Below are 16,146 nucleotides of genomic sequence, written 5' to 3'. Positions count from 1 at the left end.
AAACGTCTTATAAGTTTTTGTCTTGTAAATTAAAAGACGAATAGTGCCATTTCTGGTCTTTCTAGCTAGACGTAGATTAATCAATGCTGATTTGGAAAATAATTTGGTTATGAAATGAGAAGAAGAGGATTAAACCCTTTTCCGCGAAAAATTCTAATGCCTGAACAATTTAAGAAATTTTATTTGCTGGAAAAGCACTGTGAACAAGAAATGTTTTCCCTTGAAAAGCTGGCTAAAGGCTCATACGATACTGGGTGATGGAATTGATTAAATATTTAACTTTAAGATTTAGTTTTCAGTCTCTTCAAATCCTCCCTTGAGATGCCCTGAGATTAGAAGAAATGTTAACAAGAATAAGGACTAGTATAAACGTTTTTTCGCGCATTTCTAAAGGAAGCTAAGCCCTTCAACTATTTTATTGAGTTCCACAATTGTTTTGTAGGGTTAATTAGAGAAAAGTGCACATGCTTCGTACGATCCCAAGCTTCATAATGATTAAATTTTACCTATGTTTCTCAATAAATGTGATTCATCGCACCCATATTTTAAAAACTATGGAAAACTGCTTAGTTTTAAAAATATATTGCGGAGTCACATTTATTCAGAAACATAGGAACAATTTAATCATTATGAAGCTTGGGATCGTATGAAACACGGCACTATCCCCTATATTACGTCAAAGCCCAGTACCTCCACATCTCAAATTAACCCCACCTCATCCTAAGGACCTCGACAGACCTGAGGATTAGTCGAGAGACAGCTTAGCGTAATTATATTATAAATAATGGTTAAACTACATTTCCATAATTTTCCATTAAGTCGTTTCTCGGCTTTAGTCGTAAGTGTGTCTAGAGCATAATTTTCCACTAAGTTGTCTCTCGGCTTAAGTCGTTAGGGCCTGGACAGACCTGAGGATTAGCCGAGAGACAGCTTAGCGTAATTATATTAGAAATAATGGTTAAACTACATTTCCATAATTTTCCACTAAGTCGTCTCTCGGCTTAAGTCTTAAGTGTATCTAGGGTACAAAGGGTGATAAGTACGAAAATGAGTAATATATAATTAATTCATCGAATCATGGATCTTATTGGATTCAACTTTGCAATTTTGAAATTTCGTGTAAACCTTTATTATAAATTTTTTAAATACTATTAATAAGCAATTGATCCTGGAACTTCTGATCCTAAGAATCGAGAACTATACTTTAGTAAAGGATATCTTGAGTGTTCTAATCCTATGACCCTAATTGGTTATTTGACTCTATCAAGTTTTTTAGAACCTCCAGGCTTTCCGAAAACTGTTTAAAACATTTTCCGTACTGAGAGAAATCCGAAAAAGTTAAAATAACATTCCGGAAATGTTAATTTTAGTCTGCATTATTGATCCGAAATCAGTGTAAATATTACCCTTTTTAGGTGTATTAGAGGTTAAATTAACCCTTTTTCATGTTAATTTTATCCTTAAAAAGGTGTAAAATTAACATTAAAAATGTTGATACATTTTTACGCCTAAAAAGTCTTAAAGTTATGAGGAAAAAAAGTTAATTGCACCCTCTTTTTTTTCCTCAGTGTGACGATAGGGATTATCGAAGCAAAAAAAAATCGCGAACATTTCACTTTGACCCTTGATCCGGAAAACTATACAAAGTCCAATTTATCATCTCAATTGAGACAGAGTAGAAAGGATGGCAAAATGACGGTCACAAATGTGAGAAATTAGTTATAAATTGAGTAATGAAAGTGGCGACAAATACCTTTCTTGTTTTCCTTCCTTTCTCGTGGCAGGAATATTTTTAGCTGGAACTGCAGAGCGTCACACCAAAAAGTGATTTGAGCAAACTTATGGTGTAATTTCGAAAATTACATCTGTTTGTACGGTTTACTTTTCAAGCACAACACTTTTCGTGGTCTTTTTTAGCGCCTTTTCCTTCGCGTCTCCCCTAATTAATTTATATTTAAATCGTTAAATACTCTCAATCATCCAAACACAAGCACTCCTCTCGTGATACATTTGAGAGACATTCGCCAAATGGGAGGAATTTTCAATCACTGGTTCTTTCTTTCTTTTTTTTTGAGGGGGGAAGAACGCAGAAAAATAAGTGTCCACTTTTTTTTTGTAACTATCTGGATAATTCTATGCACTTTTAGCAATTCTGCAGTAAAAGAACTTTTGATGGAGAGTCACAAGTTTTGGGGAGGAAATCTCACTCACACTTTCCTCGAATGAGCTTTTTTTTCTTTTTCAATTACTATCGGTATTTTAGATTCACCTCACAGGATGATTCACTCATCAGAGATCTCTTGGGCACACGAATCTCAGGAGTTGTTCACACTCGCAACATTCCACGCTAGAGACTCAGATTGGACTGAAAGCACGACAGAAGTGTGTTGACTTGGAAGCCGGCGCAACAGAAAATCCGACTTCAATCTTCGTGTGTCTTTTTCTGGAAGCAACGCTTCTCTTTTTCCTCTTCAACACACTCCCAAAAAAATATTATTACTCTTTTCTAGCGTTCTGGCAGGAACACAGAAACAGCCCCAACTGTCCAGGACAACAATCTCCATACAACTGAACCACCTCCAACCATCGAAAGGATGATTTGGTCCACCGGGAAATGCGACATGCGCCCCAAAAGTGGCTTTGTTCACTCACATCTCGCAGACTTCTATCTCTCTTTCCCGTATACACCTTTAGGGCATTTTATGATTTTATGGTGATCCTCTCTGGCCTGGAACCCCTATTAAAATTTTGCCATAAAAACAAACTCCTTGCGAGGGAAAAACCATTGGAAATTCCAATTTTTTTTTGCATACTCTTTGATGCAAATTTGGCCTGCATTTCATTTTTCAATATGGGTGAATTTTTCGGGTATTCTGAATATTTGATGTATTCTGGAAAATCGCAATAAAACAAAACAAAAAAAAAAGAATAGAGAAGGATCTAAAACAAAATTTTTTGATGGAAACAAAAATGTTCATTTTGGACGTAATTTTTAGTCATTAAACCAATTAATGTAGGGTGGCGGCATTACTTGTGGCCACTGTCTTTACTTATGGCCTCCCCGCAAAAAAGTTTGCAATGCCAAAAAATGATTTCGGAAAACCTCAAAATTAAAAATATTTGATGTGTTTTAATAGCAAATCACATTTTTTCGGATTTCGGAATCATTTTCTGACAAAAATTGCGACATGGCCATAAGTAAAGACAGGCCACAAGTAATGCCGCCACCCTACTTAATTTTGTGCTGATTGACTATTTTTATCCATAATTTGCAAATTTATTATTTATTTAAATATAATCTACAATTTTTCATATCACAATTGCGCTAGTGGCGCTATGTGATATATCTTAATTCATTCATTTATTAAAGTTTACATAAAATATGGCAAAATGGGCATAAATGATATGGACAGTTAAAGAACTCTATTAAATTATCACATCTCTAGATAATGGACGATCGTTCCTTCCTAATTTTTGATGGTCGAGAACAACATGATGATTATCAAGGAAGCTTATTTCTTTCTCCTTTGAGTTCGTGATAGTTTTATAAGGTGTGAGATTTAATACACTTTTCCAGAGCTTTCGGTTCAGACTCCAAGCATTCATCAGTGGTCAAGTCTTTCAAATGTTCTCTAAGAGATTCGTTCATTAGTTTGGTCAGGATATTCACAGGGCACTTTTTTACAAACTATCCAAAATTTTCAAAAAAAAAAATGAAAGCTTGGAGACTGAGCTCAAAGCTGTGGAAAATGTTTATAAGTTTTCCTTCACTGAGAGAAATCCGAAAAAGTTAAAATAGCATTCCGGAAATGTTTATTTTACCCTGCAGTATTGATCCAAAATTGGTGTAAATATTACCCTTTTTAGGTGTATTAGGGGTTAAATTTACTCTTTTTATGTTAATTTTATCCTTAAAACGGTGTAAAATTAACATTAAAAATGTTGATATATTTTTACACCTAAAATGTGTTAAAGTTATGAGGAAAAAAAGTTAATCGCACCTTCTTTTTTTTCTCAGTGTTGAGTGAATTGTGTTTCCCGATGATTTCCGAAATCCTTAGACCGGCTTCAGACCTAAGGTTTAGCCCATTTCCTGATGGTCTCGAAGTTAAAAATAGCAACCAATTTAATTAGTTTTTCAAAATTTGATGTATCACTTTCTCATGTTGTCCAATCTTAAGTGATAGTTTTCCAAAAAAAAAAAATCTTAATTGACAAGAAATAAGAGAAGTTAAGCCATATGGCTAAGCCTTAGGTCTAAAGCCTGTTTTACCAAGTTAACTATATTACGTCGGTTTGTGTTTTATAATGCGATTTAATTCAACTGAATTATATGATAAAAATAAAAATCAATAAAAATTTGTCAATTTTAAGCTTTGAGACAAAAAGCTTTTAATTTTAAATGATGGAAATGACATGTACAACCTAAGAAGGAGTTCTCCACTGCTTTCATCGCCAACCCTAAGACGGCGGTGGTCGCTATTGCTTAAACATGGTTTTCTGTGCATAAAACAAACTAAAATTTCGTCACTTTCTACTATAAACTTTAAAGTTAACTTGAGCTCAACTTGGTGGAACTCCTAAATCCAAATTTATTTTGATATTAAAAAATCTTCCCGTTATAAAGAGTCGATTTTGTTTAAAAGCAGTTACATAGAAGCACTCTTTTCGGTAGAAACGTCAAAAATTTGGCAATAAATACAATTTTTGACAGAAAATGAATGAAGAATGAGAAAATAAAGAATTAGTAGAGGCCTTTATAAAAAAACAATTTTTAAGAAACTTATTTTTATTAAATTCGTAGATGAAGATATTTATTCAATTGTCATTTCCAAAATTTATTCAAAATTCTTAATAGACTTCCTTTTCTGAAAACAATTTTCATTTTAATTGAGAATTGAATTGGTTGGTATATTTGTTGTTTATATTTAAAATATCAAAAGGTCTAACACAATTTCCGAATTTCTTATCTACAAAAAACAAATTTGCAAAAATTATGAAAACTAAATAGAATCAGTTTTGATTGTACATTTGAAATTTACTAATTAATCAAACTAAGAATTTGAAGTGACAAATACCAAAAATATTTTTTCTATTATTTATAATCAAAATTGATTACGTATAGTGGTAGTTTTTTTGGTTTTAAAATAGAAAAAAGGAAACAACAATCCATGTTTTGCCGAAGTCTTATAACACTATTTGCAGACAGCTTCTTTGGGAAATGAAATTTTTTTTTATTAAATTTGAGAAAACCTATTCCAGAGTATATTTTCTTACTTGTCCTTATCAAAGTTGAGTTTAAATTAGTTTTTAAAATATTCCATGAAATATTGTAGTAATTTACTAAAATTTAAGTTAATTTTTATTTTAAAACTTCCCATGAATTAGGTATAATCAAGATTATCAATATCCTCTAACTGTAACATTCGAATGGACAAATGAAAAATTAAACGAATGAAATTAAAATAAAAAAATCCTGCTATGGATCGTTCGTGAACTCCATAATACTTAGACAAGGAGATTAACAACTCCTTAAATATTTTTTAAGTCAATTTTACAATAAGAATTAAAAAAAAAAATTTAAAAAGAGATAATATTGAAAATTAAAGACAAATTATTCTAATTACGTTTAGTTAGCAACTTCTTTTGAGTTTCCAACTTACGATTACCTGAGACTTACTTAATGCGTTCCAAGAATGGAAGTTCTTGAATTGTGAAGGAAATAAAGTTTTTCGTTACTTTTTAGGTGATAGTTTAATTCATTAACCCTTCAAGGACGATTGGGTTACCTGTGGCTCATAGAGAAAGTGATTTTTCTTGACTGTTCAAAGTATTTCTTCTTAATATTTGTACGTACAATCGTAAAGTAGAAGGTTTTAGGAATCTAGGATATTTTTTGCAAATCTCCAACTATTTGCTAAGGTAATGTACCCTTTATTCGACCGGTTCCTCTATTCGACCGGTAGATTTATTTGTTCAATTTAATTATATTTGCTATAATATTTTGTCTATGATCTAACATTAATAGGTCAATTATTCTTTAAATAATACGAATCAGTGACAAATTCATAGAAATTGATGAAATTCACCATCAAATATTCAAAAATTGACCCACCGGTCGAATAGAGGAACCCGGTCGAGTAAGGGTACTTTACCTTATATAGTAAATATTTAAGCACAAAAGTGATGAATTTTCAGATTACCGCATTTAATGAATGATTTTTATTATTATTTTTTTTACATTTCAAAATTTTTATAGACAAAATCCTTTTGGAAATACAAAGTACAATATTCATACATAATATTTTTCATTATAGAGTAAAAATTATCATTCATTGGTAATCGCCAGAAAATTACTTGAATTTTAAGATATTTTTGTGCCTATCGTTCATAGAGGCAAAAATACACCTAAAATCAGACTCTGTTGGACTTTTCACCGATTTTGTTTATCGGTTTCATTTTCATTGTTGATTTTCGGTCAGTGAAAATTGTCTCGTCCTTAAAGGGTAAGGATTAGTGAGTCGTATAAGACAACAGGTCCCGGTCAAAATCCCGAAAGCCAAAATTTCGAAAGCCAAAATCCCGAAAAGCAAAATCCTGAATGGCCCAAAATTCCGAAAGCCAAAATCTCGAATTCTTAAAAGTGTCATAGCTACTCCCACGATTGCCCCCGCGCTTGCTGGTGGCAAAGGGAAATTTTCTGTGGCTTGGGAAATTATTCTACACATTATCCTCCATATAATTTCATCCCTTTTAGGATTTTGAACATTCGAGATTTTGGCTTTCGGGATTTTGGCTGCCTCCGGACGTAACACATTTTCTTATAAATTTCAGACATTAAAATACCTTCTTATCTACACAGAAATAACTGTTTAAGAAAAAATGTATAGCCTACCCCTTGGCTTGCCTGGACAGTTCCGCAAAGTGGTCTTACAGACCAGATTGTTTATACGGACTTCAGACCTAAGACTTAACCATATGGCTTAACTGCTCAAATTTCTTATCACTCAAGATTTTTTGTTAAAATTTAAGGATTGGATTATTAAAGATAATAGACCTATAGATTCTCAAAAAGCAATAAAATTGCTCTCTGTTCAAAATTTTGAGACCTGTGGTAACTGGACTAAACCTCTAGTTCTAGTCCGAAGACTGCTTTACCCCAGGGCAGAGCATTCTCATACAATTTCCGTACAAAAATGTGGTATATTTTTTGTTAAGTGGTTTTTTAGTTTTGGTATAAAATCAAATGCAATTATTTTAAAACTTTTACCAAATGAAAGAGTATGTAATGTTATGTTATTAGCACAAAATTTATAATGATTGCACGAGGATAATAGTTCTTAAAACCTTTATGAAAATGATGTAAAATTCCCAATTTTTTGAATTTTTCTGAAAAATTTTCTATCTGTAACACCAGTAAAATTTTAAATGCAATAAAAATATATTCTCTGTTTATGTGGCTACCATTTCGTGTTATATTTATTTTTGTGGGATCTAAAGCTTAAAAACTATAAAGAATTTAAGAAAAATATACCATTTGTGAATTAAAATGCTCCATCCGTTAGTTAATCATCCTAGCTTTATACGGGCTTCAGACATAAGGCTTAGCCATATGGCTTAACTTCTCTAATATCTTATCAGTCAAGATTTTTTGGAAAATTTTGACTTAGGATTGGATTATTAAGGGCAAATGACCTATTACATTTTGAAAAATCAATAAAATCGGTTGCTGTTTAAGATTTTGAGACCCTCAGGAACTGGGCTAAACCTCTAGTCTGAAGACGGTCTTACCCCGTTTCCGAAAGTTTTAAGTTCGGAACGATATGCAATTCTAGTGATTTTGCACAATTTTATTGTTCAAGTATCTACTTTTTTTGTAGAAAAGCTGTGACAAATTTCGGACAGCTTTTAATATCGGACACTCCTATTTCTCAAAAATATTATAAAATTTTAGTTTTTCACTTTCTAAAGGTTCTATAACGTCAAAAAAATAAATAACTGAAAGAGCGTAAGCTTTTCGAACAAGATGCAGCTAGAAAAAATCTTAGAAGAGTTCCGAAAGACAGAGAAATTTATGGCTATATTGAGGAAAATTGCCTATGCGTGTGTATGAATCAGACTGTCAGAAATGTACATAAATTTCTCTAGTGTGTAGAGGCCATAAAGGGTGAAGCTGGTATAAAATTCAGCTGAACCAGACCCAGCTGCCCCTAAAAAATGTATTTTACGAATTGTGAACGAAAAACAAATTTTGATAAAAAATCAATAGTGATTCATTATCATTACTCAACTCATGAATAATGATTAAAAAGCTAATTTTATCAATTTTCCCAATTTGTATTGAGAGTACTGAGATGTTTAAAAGACACAAAATGGTGTTCAGAACTTTACAAATTTGAAATACAACACCGAGTGCAACAAAAAAAAACTATTTTGCAATTCTTTAAGCCATCATAATGGTCCTAATGTAAAATCAATTATGGAATTTGGCATGGGTATCGGTGGTTAAACTCTGTGGAGTAGCCGAGTGTGGTATTATAAAGTTGAAAGAGAGGTAATTTTATTGATATCATCGGAGTGCATTGTGGCATCCACTGAGTCTGCATCTCTGTGAGATCGTGGCGGAAAGACGCAGTGGATCGAGTGAGAAATGGACGGAGCTTTGGATGCGGCCGGCAAACGGAAACCGCTCCAACATCAAAGGAATGAATCAAAAAATTCCCTTTTTTTTCTTACCCATCCATACACCTTATGTACAGAATCCAAAGGTATATAAATGGTGATGCTTTTGCCGACTTCTTTGACTCTTGTCTTCGTTCTCTCTCTCACGCTCTTCATTCACTTGCCCAATCTTCCTTTGGCAATAATCATCAGTTTTTGCCCCATGCCACGGCTTTCTTCTGTCGATTCTCAGACCGGCAGGAGAGTACCAGACATGTGAAAAGGTGGCAACACAAGGAGCATCTCTTTTGCAACAAAATGTGCCAAGATTTATATTACCCCAATCTCTTGTGGCATGAAAAATGAATCTCCCGCCAAAGTTGCGGTGAGAGCTATAATCAGGGGAGAACAAAAAAAAGTCCAACACGTGGATTATGAACACGCAGAAACCTCCAATTCATCTCCAAGTGACCGGAAGTCACAACAAACTGGAGCATTTTGGCGCCAAGAATCAACCCTCCTGGAGCTTCCGTCTCAAATGGCCAAATATTCCCTTTGTCACCCACTCTATCCATCTCTCTGCCAATTTCCACCCAAAGCACGCATGCGTGGGCCATCGACACGCCTTCCGGCAAATTAAACTCCACCTTTAACGTTTTTTTTACACCTTGTTCTCTCGCAATCTCTCTCTCTCTCTCTTTCTCCGACTATTTTCGCGTCTCCGCCAGACACGCATTTTCTCACCTGAGAGAAAAATCGCCGAAATGTATGCAAAAGGGCTTCCCGGACTGAGTCCGGAAGAGGGAATTTGTCTACCAAAACCTCTTTCTTGTTTTTTTCTGTTGTATACAACTTTTATTGAATTAGAAATAATAATATATAGTTACTTACTTTGAAACTTAACATAGTCCACTGTGGTTCAGTCATAGAGTCCCTGAAGAGCTTCCTGAAGTGCTCTCTGACACGCATAAGTTGCTGTGTATCCACCAGCTTTCTCCTGAGAATTTTCCGCTCTGAAATAATAGAAATTCGAATTTGGTTATTTTGGAAGCTTTAAAAAAATCTAATTTTAAAAAATTGACTGTATTGATTGAAATATTTTTATTAAGAATTTTATTTGTAATTAAATAAAAATTTTTGGTCGATAAAATAATTTTATTTACTAATAAAGTTATAAGATTTATTAATAAAATCTACTATTTTGGCAAGTAAATAATGCGATATTAAATAAAACTAAATTTAGTCCAGCTAGTCTGAAAAAAGTTTTGTTAAGCGGACAAATGGATCTTGTTAAAATTTTGTCAAAAGGAATTTTTTACCAATTTTTGACAAAACTCTTACTCATATTTTACATATATACACAGAAAAAAAAATATTTCGTGAAATTGTTCGTAAATGTTTGTGAATTCCTACTGCGGACATGCGAAATTCTCGTTAATCGTATAGGGTGGAATCACCACTTCTCGCCAATTCCCCACTTTTCGCCACTTAGGGTAAGTGTGCCAAATTCCGGCCAGCTTGCAATTCCGGCCAACTTTTTTGTTCCTTGAATTTCCATAAATTTTTAGTTTTTACATACTCTAGAGATTATACAATGCAAAAGAATAACAAAAAATGTAGCTTCGACAAACGAGATGACATGAAAAAGATAATGGAAGAATTCCCGAAGGGCAAGGAACTATGAGAATGAAGGTGGCCGAAATAGGGCACCAAAGCTATGTCTATATTTTTATTCATTTTAAAATGTATTAAGAATGATTTTAGAGTAAATAAAGACGGTAAACTGTCTAGAAGGTTCCAAACAACGCTCCTTAAGAAGAAGGAATAAAAAAAATCAATTTGCTTTAAAAATATTACATTTCATACTTCAGAGATTGCCGCTTGCATGCAACTATGCCGAAATTTGGCACACCCTATATTGAAATCGCAATTTTTCCATTATTTATGAAATAAATTAGCTATAAAATTATTTGCATCTCTACTGCTGCTACTTATAAAGACGAAAAACACTATTTTTTTTTTGTTTTGAATTAAAGTGTTTGGGCATTTTTTAGAGCAATTTTTTAATCAAGTGCATGAAACCAATATGTCTTACCAAATATGACAAGTGTGACAAGTGTCATGAAATTTTTATCGAACAAAACTAACGATTTTGGATAAATAATTTGTCTATTGAACATTTAATTGCATTCGAAGAATACATAAAATTTGTATTTAGTTAGTTAATATTTCTTTTTATATTATTTTTAAGTAAAAATGAGTCATGGCGGAAAGTGGTTACATTCTGAAATTGATTTACCACCTGTCGCCATTGCTTTTTAATAAGCGACGCTAACTTCACTTCATAGATGCTCAGTTGTCAAATCTGCTTTATTTACTTTCTGCAATAGTCTAATAATTTGATTTCTCGAAGAGAAGTGAAGAAAAATTATTTAAAATAATAAGATGATCATGAGTAAAAACAAATGCTGAATGTATTATTTTTATAACATTGCCTAAAATAATTCAGTTGGAACATTTTCAAGTGGGTGGCGAGAAGTGGTTACAAAACTGGTGAAAATGGTAAAAAGTTATTAACTCACTAAAAAGTCCGTAAAAGTTTGTAATTTTTTTTACAAACATTTTTCATAACATGATCATTCGTCGAGCATTTTATGTTTTTTTTACAAACATTTGTTTGCAAATATTCGTAAACATACAGTAAAATGTTCGTAAAATTTTGTCATTTGTTCGTAATGTTATGCACGACTAACAAAAATGTACGAATAAATGTTTGTAGAAAAACAAATATTTTCTTGTACAAGATATCAATTTGAATGAAATAATTTACTAAATTCTACGCATTATATACTGTTTCTAGAATAATTTGGACTTTTCGGAATTTTTTTGGTCCCTCTGCGTCTCTAGTGCGCTTTTTCTAAACAACGGAAAAGACCTGTTGCCAAAATAATTTCGAAAATTACTTTTAAACGACCATATCCAAAAATGTATGGGAGTTGGTCTGTGTGGCGTCCACAGATGGGACTAGGCGCATTTTATAGGTAATGATAAAAAAGGATGAAAAGCTGCCGAGACTCAGGACGATAATCGCTGGGAGTCTTTGTAAAAACGCCTTCATCCTTTCGAAAAAAAAAAACTATTTTGAGATCGAATTACTCAAGATCGGCTAAACCGATTATGATGAGATTTGGTATGGAGTCATTGTATGACTTAAGTTATTTATCCATGGATACTACCCTATTCTCCCACCCCTCCTTCCAGGAGCCCCCATACAAAATGTGGACATTTTCCAGTATAACTTTTCTCTGAGAAAAAGTAGAAGGCTTAAACTTGACATGGAATCTAGGTTTAACAAAGGCTCTTTGACCATGTTTACAGATTCCTCTCCCCTTCAGTCCTTCTTGTAGACCTCATACAAAATAAGGACTTTTCCACTATAACTCCTTTGTAAAAAGAAGTAGAAATCAAAAATTTGGCATACGTCCAATTCGAGTTTTATGTCCTTAAAGGCTTAAAGGATTAATTTTTTTAATGCAAAACCCAAAGGTAAAGTTTGAGCTTATACATAGAAGTGTGTTTTATTTACTTATTTTTATTTCAATTCCAAAGATTGTTCTGAATTTAACAAGATAAGCTTAATTTGGACCTCGGGGCAGACCTAGGACAAGGTGGTTTAATCAAATTCAGAATCTTGTCTTGGAGCGCCTTGGCATCGAAACCGAACATCTTCCTGGAGTGGCGGAGGATCGATAGGCGTGGATTGCTAAACTGTATGTAATGGCCTCGCGACCCCAATAGGGATAAACGTTAGAAAATTATGATGATCAAGTACAATTTAGAATTCTTTTAACTAAATTCAATTGTAGAATTCACCTGATCCTTAATATTCCCATCTACGTAAAAGTCTTTTCGACCCTTATACGGGCTTTAGACCTAAATCTTAGCCATATAGCTTAACTTCTTTAATTTTCTATCAATCAAATTTTTTTTGGAAAATTTTAATTAGGATTGGATTATTCAATGCAAGTGACCCGTTAGATTCTGATAAGCCAATAATTTTGCTCGTGACCTAGGATTTTGACACATACAGGAATTGGACTAATCCTGCAGTCTGAACACCTAGACCTAACGTTTAGCAACACGGCGTGACTTATACTTAATTTTTTATCATGTAAGTTTTTTCTTTGGGAAATTTAACAAGGTGTTGAATACTTTTAGGGCAAACGAGAAATCACGTGAACACTTTCTTGTTTAAAATGTCCAGAGTTTCAGAAATTTTCTAATTTTTGATCAGTTAAGATTTTTTTTGGGAAAAATTAACTTAGGATTGGATTATTAATGATGTGTTATGTTCTGAGCACGACTTAAGTCGAGAGATGGCCTAACGTAATTATAATCAAAATAATGTAGAATAAATACTTATCAGTATCTCACTATCTAAATGCGCACCCAATAGGTCAAGTGGTAGAGCACTCGCTCTATGATGCAAGTGTCCCGGGTTCGAATCCCCTTTAGGTCACCAGAAATTTTTCTGGCGTTAAACGTGTTTGAATTTCATCCAGTAACGAGTAAGCTTCACTGCATTATTTGCTTACATAGGGCATGGGACTGACAATCTAATCCCGTATAAGAAAAAATAATAATGCGTGTCTAGAAATCCCCTTGCGGGAAGGCCTTGTTCCTTCATGGAATGTTGTGCCAGCATTATTATTATTAATTATTATTGTTATCCTATTAAGTCGTTTCTCGGCTTAAGCCGAACGATAGTTTATTCACAAACTAATGGAAATGTAATCTGATCATATCTGATAATATTGATTATAAAGACGTTAAGCCGTTTTTCGGCTTAAGGGCAGAATCACATTGACAGTAAAATACTCACCGTGACCGTCAAAGCCCTCATCGTATTTCATTGATTTACGCATTTTCATTGCAATTCTCACGCAAATTTTCCATTACGATATTACCTTGTCACATACTCGGTGGCACTAGGTGAAAATAGTATAAGAAAATTGAATAAATAAAGCGAAAATGCGATAAACGGTAAGCAAAAAAAACTGTAAGATTTTTTTGCTACAGTTTTTCATACAGTTTTTTTTGCTCACCGTTTCTCGCATTTTCGTTTTATTTCTTCAATTTTCTTATATTGTTTTCACCTAGTGCCACCTAGAGATAATGTAACACGTTAATTAAGAATTTGCGTAAAAATTACAATGAAATTGCGTAATTCAACGAAATACGGTGAGGGCTTTGACGGTGACGGTGAGCATTTTACTGTCAATGTGATTCTGCCCTAAGTCGTATGTGTGTCCAGCACATTAGATTTAAATAAATATTTTTTTTTCTATTTAGGATGTTTAGGATTTTAAGACTTTCGGGAACTGGGCTAAACCTCTAGTCTCTAGGTCGCTTTAAGTGGTAAAGCTACAAGGCTCAACCGCTACAATTCTATGAGAGGTCGAATTACTAGATTCTTTTAGCCTAAATGGCTCCGGCACACCTTTTAGATCAGGAAAATTTCAGGTAATCGAAATTTACACATCTTTCTTTCTGAAATGTTTAGCATATATCTATACCACTCTTTCTTACTCTTCTTCTTCATTTAAACATCAGATCAATTTTAATTTAGTTCAATCTAATTTTGAGCGCGAAAGAATAAGATAGACATATGCGAAACGTGTGCGAAAGTGATGCGAATTTTGATTTCATGAAATTTTCTTGGTCTAAAAGGTGTGCCGGGGTTCTAAATATTATTTTTAATATCTTAGCAAGTTATTGCTATTATTTATTTTATTTTTTTAAGCCAGAGGCATTTTTAAATCGGAGAAAACTTTAGTTTGGAGCCTCTATATCTTTCTGAGATTATTGAATTCAAAGAGTTTCTAGAAAATCTTATTCAAATTAGATTTTTATTTGTTTATTCTGAAATCTAAATTGTCTAATTTCGTAACTCCACTGAGAAAAAAAGAGGGTGCGATTAAATTTTTTTCTCGTAACTTTAACACTTTTGTGTGTAAAAATATATCAACGTTTTTTAATGTTAATTTTACACCTTTTTAAGTGTAAAATTAACATGAAAAAGGGTAACTTTAACCCCTAAAAAGCATAATAATTACACCAATTTTGGATCAATACTGCAGGGTAAAATAAACATTTCCGGAATGTTAATTTATTTTAAGTTTTTAGGATTTCTCTGTGTCGGAATTATTCTTCAAAAATTTTTCAAAATATTCTGAAGGAAATTTAATTTAGTATTTTTTTAAATTTTCAAAAAAAAAGGGAATTCAATGAATTGTACTTACCGAATGTGTTTGATGTAGCCTGATGAGATGATTTCCTCCTCTGACGGCGGTTCCGGACCGTCGAAAATCTTCAGGAGGGGCTTGTATGAATACAAAGGACCTTCATCCAGCTTCGGAACTGGCAAGAAACCTTGCTGTCCACCTCGAGAAAATTTGATTCCTGTGGAGAATTGTGTGGCTTTTGGCACTGGGACAACTTTAGCTTCTTCCTGAATTTGTTCAGCCTTCTTGGCATAGACACTGACAATTTCTGCTGCATTTTGATGGCTGGACATTAGCTCATCAATGAGAGCTTCCTTCTCTCGCATCTTCTTTTTCTTGTTCTCTTGCTCAATCTGTTGGAGTTGCTTCCGACGTTCATCCTCGAGTTGCTTCTCTTCCTCAATTAATTCATCTAGCTCGTACTCCTCTCTTCCCACTCGACTTTTATTCTTTGTGATTATCTCTCGGTTTTCTTTCTTATACTGCTCTATCCGCTTGTTGGTGTTCACAACGTCTATGTCATTTGAGAGATTGAAGACAATTGTCTCTATCTCCTCCAGGTAATTATTGTATTCTTCTAAGGTTTCAAAATCATCTTCTTTCTTGTTGTAATCCCTCAGGATGCGTTTTCTGATGTTCACCTCTTTCTCCACCATCGGATCTTCGAAGAGCTGAATGCGAAAATTGCTTCTCCGGAGAGGAACATTGCATTCCGGACAGGAACCAGATCCTGTTGGGAAGAAATTCTTTTAAAAATCGTTTCTGGGAGAAAGATTTTTGTGCACTACCTTTGAGGAAGAGTAAATCCACACAGCTTTCACATAGTGTATGCCCACAGACATTCACCATAAGCTTGAGGGAAGGATTTCTGTATTTTGTTGTTTTGCATCGCGGACAAACTTGATCATCCATGGTTTTTTGAGGTTAGATTGACTTTGAATGCAAATATCTAAGGATGTTGATGGGAATTTTTAGAATTTTCACGTGGAGATTGAAAAGCACATATTTCTGAACAATTATTGGGGGAATCTTTAGAGAATCTCTGGATTTTAGGCGTATTTTGAGGATGAAAAACTTTTTCTTGGAGCGAACTTGACGGCTGGTATCTTGGGTTTTTTGAGCGGCACTCGCATGGCGTCGCTAGCATCGGTGTACAAGTTGTTCACAAATTTTCCGCTGGAAAATGCAAAAAGTCCCCTGG

At 33.6% G+C, this 16,146-nt stretch overlaps 2 protein-coding genes across 3 annotated transcripts in view; both read right to left on the bottom strand.

The window, feature by feature from the left end:
* Positions 1-2,857, bottom strand: part of LOC129804014 (protein Wnt-1-like) — an 80,821-nt gene extending 77,964 nt beyond the window's left edge. Inside the window, exon 1 of the mRNA XM_055850972.1 lies at positions 1,754-2,857. The gene's annotated coding sequence lies outside the window, so the exon portion shown is untranslated. The remainder of the gene's footprint in view (positions 1-1,753) is intronic.
* A 16-nt stretch (positions 2,858-2,873) lies between these two features.
* LOC129804016 (CDK-activating kinase assembly factor MAT1) lies at positions 2,874-16,091 on the bottom strand. Of its 2 annotated transcripts, XM_055850974.1 has the most exons (4): positions 15,734-16,091; positions 14,964-15,675; positions 9,553-9,674; positions 2,874-2,891 (listed from the first exon to the last, which is right to left on the bottom strand). In XM_055850974.1, exons 1-3 carry the CDS (start codon positions 15,855-15,857, stop codon positions 9,581-9,583), a joined length of 930 nt encoding a protein of 309 aa, XP_055706949.1. In that variant the 5' UTR covers positions 15,858-16,091; the 3' UTR covers positions 2,874-2,891; positions 9,553-9,580. The 2 variants fall into 2 exon arrangements, with proteins under 2 accessions (XP_055706949.1, XP_055706948.1); XM_055850973.1 differs by lacking the exon at positions 2,874-2,891 and having other exon boundaries at positions 9,496-9,674.
* Between the last annotated feature and the right edge of the window lie 55 nt (positions 16,092-16,146).

The sequence above is a fragment of the Phlebotomus papatasi genome, chromosome 2 (genome assembly GCF_024763615.1).
Source record: "Phlebotomus papatasi isolate M1 chromosome 2, Ppap_2.1, whole genome shotgun sequence".
Taxonomy (NCBI): Eukaryota; Metazoa; Arthropoda; class Insecta; order Diptera; family Psychodidae; genus Phlebotomus; species Phlebotomus papatasi.
Note: the sequence above shows the minus strand (reverse complement) of the source record. Positions and strands in the feature narration are given on the sequence as shown.

Bases quoted from the DNA above. Each gene is read 5' to 3' on its own strand.
- LOC129804016 (XM_055850974.1), bottom strand. From the start codon at position 15,857: ATGGATGATCAAGTTTGTCCGCGATGCAAAACAACAAAATACAGAAAT. The intron at 15,676-15,733 runs GTAGTGCACAAA...TCTTCCCAACAG, and splicing joins GGATTTACTCTTCCTCAAAG to GATCTGGTTCCTGTCCGGAA. The intron at 9,675-14,963 runs GTAAGTACAATT...CTATTATTTCAG, and splicing joins GGCTACATCAAACACATTCG to AGCGGAAAATTCTCAGGAGA.